Genomic DNA, 4,456 nt, shown 5'->3' with positions numbered 1-4,456 from the left:
TATATATATATATATATATATATTATACATGCATATACTAATATAGCAATGTATTAAATCTGACTCCCTCAAAAGCTGTGATTTAGCTACCACATGTATATGTATACACAAGCATGCGTGCGCGCGCGTACACACACATGCAAATTACCTGCGCCATAAATGTATTCTATTGGTTTTTGCATATGTGCAAGTGTCACATTCTGCTGGAGATAGAGTAACTGCTGTGCAGATAACACCTGTTAAGATAGGAACACGTCTGCATACATCTATCCGCTGCTCTCCAGACGATCAAACTGTCTTTTCCTTAATGGCATATCAATTTTATTTTATTGAATTCTTGATTCTTTAGGTTATCTCCCCTTCTCATTTGAAGTTGGTCCCAATTGTCACCAAGCGATTGTTCTATCGTGTTTGGAAGAGGAAATGATTTCAATAACTCATGCATTTAATTTATCCTGTGTGGTATTTAGCATACTCTTATTCGTGTGTGTTTGTGTGTGTGTGTGGATAGATAGATAGATAGATATGTGTGCGAGTGCATCCGACGTCATTTCGGTTTCACTTCAAAGTCCCCACAAATCCACATCAAGAGGCATTATAGAGCTACATCAATCAGCAAGCGAGCTGGAGGTAATACATTCGCCCACCTAGCAACCAGACTATCTCGTTTTACTTCCTTCGTAAATGATATCCTCCCAATAACCGGATGTTTCCGTTACTAGGTGACAGAATGTACTCGTGCATTGGAAATAGGTTTTGAGAGAATAATAATAATAATAATAATAATAATAATAATAATAAAGCTCTTCAATAATCCAATATTCGCTGTCATGATAAATAGGAAAATGGGCAGAAACAGTAACAAGCTGATCTGTTGTTTAGTCTTGACAACACCTCACCACACATCACCCCTCGTTCTCACTCTCGCTCTCTCTCTCAGTGAAAGTTCGTTAAAGGTTGCTGTGTTCACATTCTCAGATACTAACCTGAAGCCATTGTATGAAGGACAGCACAGGCAGTGTGTGTGTGAGAGAGAGGGAGAGAGGAAGGAAGGAGAGAGAGAGAGAGAGATTTCAAAGGCACCACTAAGCAATTTAAAAACGAGTTTTTTCTCCTTTTATCAAATAATACTTCATCTTCACACGAACCTCTTCCGTAATTTCTCACACAGATTAGATAGATAGATAGATAGATGTGTGTGTGAGTGTGTGTGGACTGGTGAATTTAGAATGTATGTATTCCATCAGAAGTTTCTTAACTGTCAACTCAGTCTTACATTTCTGACTATTCAAGCAATTGTTGAAAAGTAGGAGCGTGACATTGTATAACGAAACATATTCGAGAGCATGACAAAATGATTCATTGGCACGTAGGGATTTGATTGTCGAAAATCTGTTGCAAACGGCATCATATTTTCATATATACAAGAACATGTGCAAAAACTCCCTTTTTTTAAATTTTTTTGAAACCACATGGTGATTCAATCGACGATATTATTTCTTTTGTAAACATTTTTTTGTTTTTACTAACTTTATATTTTTTATTCCATTACTTGTTTCAATCATTGGACTGCAGCCATACTAGGGTACTTCCTTGAAGGGTTTTGTTGAACAAATCGACACCAGTGCTTATTTTTAAGTGTCCGTTACTTATCGATATCCATATCGGGACGACTGCGTTAACGACCATAAACACAGAGCACCGTTTTTGAAATAGTGGAAGCATAAGGACATATCTATAAATCTATAAAATATAAGACACACACATACTTCGAGCTTCGGCGCAGTTTCTGTCTGCCTAAATAAGAGTAAGAAACAAAAGATAAGAAAATAAAAATAATAAACCCTGAGGCTGCTTAAAGATTTTTGCACTGAACCTGCATGACACTGCACTTCCCCATTCACAATAATATGTCGTCAGAATATTGCTGAGAAATGAATTGAAGAATTGAAACACCTGCTGGAGAAATTTGGGTTTGTTGTAAAATTAACAAATGTTGCAGGCTGCATTTGTTTGGCAAAGGATTCGAGCTGTGACCTTGTGTAGGACCTGAAGCTACTATATCGTGAAAATCGTTTTGGGCATTTAAAAACATACAAAAACTGTTTGATACACCTTAGATTCAAATCTTAAAGTGTCCAAATTTTTATCGCAAAATTGTCATCCACAGTTCTACCGACACAGTTCCATTGTTGCTGAGAAAGTATATCTCACAATTGTGAGAGGAAAGTTTTGACAATTCAACAAAATAGATGAAAAGTGAATTTAATAATTTTTGTGCACACACACACACACACACACACACACACACACACACACACACACACACACCTCCCTTACATCCAACAGAAGGCATTTGAAACAATTCTGGAAAGTTAGTTTTTTTATCTCTCCGTATATACAACAATCCTCCTTTTGCTCTGTCCAGTTATTGTTGCTGTTGTAGCTTTTGTTGTGTTTAATGTCAGACAGCTCTGACCTGATCGAGCAGATCTTATGATCAAGGCATTTCAACCATCGTCATTCAATCTTATTTTTAGGTATATTGCTTTTAAAGATCATATTATTCAACACGTCTTTCTTTTTCTTAAATTGCTAAATTATGATTAAAGTGAAGTTTTGTCCAATATTTCTAGAAAGCCGAACGGCACATAGTGGCTCACCGTTCACTTAATCAGTTATTTTCCCTGATGTAGTAGGATGAAATATCTCGAGGGGTCACCCATGTCTACCAAGTTTCAAACATCAGTTCTCTTTAACATTTTTCTCGCCCTTTCACTATGAGAAGGAGATATAGAAATACCATTCATTATAATTGGGCTTCCTATTTCAGTTTCAGTATGTTTTTTTTCTTATTCTTTGTGTTTTCTCTGTTACAGTGAATCACTGTAGACGGTAACTGGAACAAGTGGTCTTCATGGGCTACATGTACCACCACATGTGGTCGTGGGAAACAGAATCGGTTTCGGCTCTGTAATCAACCTCCTCCATCAAAAGGAGGGCGTTTCTGTGTTGGAGAACCTGTAGAATGGAAAGATTGCTTCGTAAATTGCACCAGTAAGTTGTTGTTGTTGTTCGTGTGTTTTTGCTTTCTTTGTTGTTGTTTGACCTGATCGAGGAGTCCTGCGATCAAAGATATTCCAACTGTGTCGATTTCATTTTAATGGGTTTTTTCGTGCTCCCAACCACAATGGTTCCTGGTTCAGTTCCACTGCGTAGCACCTTAGCCTCAAGCCAACCAACGCCTTATGAATAGATTTGGTAGACGGAAACCGAATGAGGCTTGTTGTGTGTGTGTGTGTGTGTGTGTGTGTGTGTGTGTGTGTGTGTGTGTGTGTGTGTGTGTGTGTGTGTGTGTGTGTGTGTGTGTGTGTGTGTCCACTACTGCTTAACAGTCGGTGTAGGTATGTTTGCGGTCCGCATTGGTATGTTTGCGGTCCGCGTAACTCAGCGGTTCAGCAAATGAAACAGATAGAATAAGTACCAGGCTTTAAAAAAGTTCTGGGGCTGATTCATTCAACTAAAATTTCTCGAGGCGGTGCCCCAGCATGGCCGCAGACTGAAGTAAGAAAATAAAGTATGAAAAGATATACTGTACTTAGGATTACTTTATCCAATGCATTTGTAATTGTTGTTTAGCCCTAGGCCAGGCCAGGCCAGTTCCAGGAGGATGATGATTAAAATTATTGCATCTGTAATCATCCAGTCTTTTCTTCGTATGTTTCTTTCTTTTTTTTGTTTGTTTTCTGTTTTTGTAGTTATATCCCAGACTGCGGTGTGTCGTTTCGTTTTATAAAATGTTATGTTTTGATTTAGTTGGACATTTAACCGCTATTTCTAGCAGATCGAACAGCAATCATTTAGCGTCTCTCACATAATTGTTAAACCTCTATCACACGCGCGCGCGCAGACACTCACACGTTTTGTGTATTAATTCCAAAAAGAAAAAAGTAAAAGCAAAAATGAAGATGGAACAGGACCCGGTTGCCGAAGTCTTCAGTTCTTTAGTTTCGCTTATGCCAAGGCTTAAGTGGGGAAGCGAGGAGGGGCTGTGAAGATTGAAAGTGGCGGAAAGGGACGGAGAAATTGCTGTGTTTAATAAAATTTAAGATGGTTTAAAACTTTTTACCTTGTCCAACAGACACCATGATGAAGAAAGAAATTCAATGGCTGCAAACATGTTTTTGTTTTGTTTTCGTTTTTTTTTTTTTGTTCATTAATAAAGATGGTATAAAAAGTTCATTTGAATTATTTTGATTTAGAGGTGAAAGAGATTCAGGTGTGTTCTTTGCTTAAGGCCTTCTAGCTTATGTCACATCTCGACTACAATATGAAGAATATATTGCGGATGAGAAGTATCAATTGTTTTGTTCGAGATAGACAGACAGACAGTTACGATGGTTATTAAGCGAATTAATTAAGTGAAACTGTTTCCAAAGTTAATCGAAACCGCATC

At 37.7% G+C, this 4,456-nt stretch overlaps 1 protein-coding gene across 1 annotated transcript in view; it reads left to right on the top strand.

Moving 5' to 3' along the window:
* The window catches only part of LOC106872414 (uncharacterized), a 161,158-nt gene that overhangs the window by 153,192 nt on the left and 3,510 nt on the right, over positions 1-4,456 (top strand). The window contains exon 5 of the mRNA XM_052972565.1: positions 2,893-3,102. Coding sequence (XP_052828525.1) covers positions 2,893-3,102 — 210 coding nt within the window. The remainder of the gene's footprint in view (positions 1-2,892; positions 3,103-4,456) is intronic.

Source organism: Octopus bimaculoides, chromosome 13 (assembly GCF_001194135.2).
Source record: "Octopus bimaculoides isolate UCB-OBI-ISO-001 chromosome 13, ASM119413v2, whole genome shotgun sequence".
Taxonomy (NCBI): Eukaryota; Metazoa; Mollusca; class Cephalopoda; order Octopoda; family Octopodidae; genus Octopus; species Octopus bimaculoides.
This window is presented reverse-complemented; position numbering and strand designations above follow the sequence as displayed.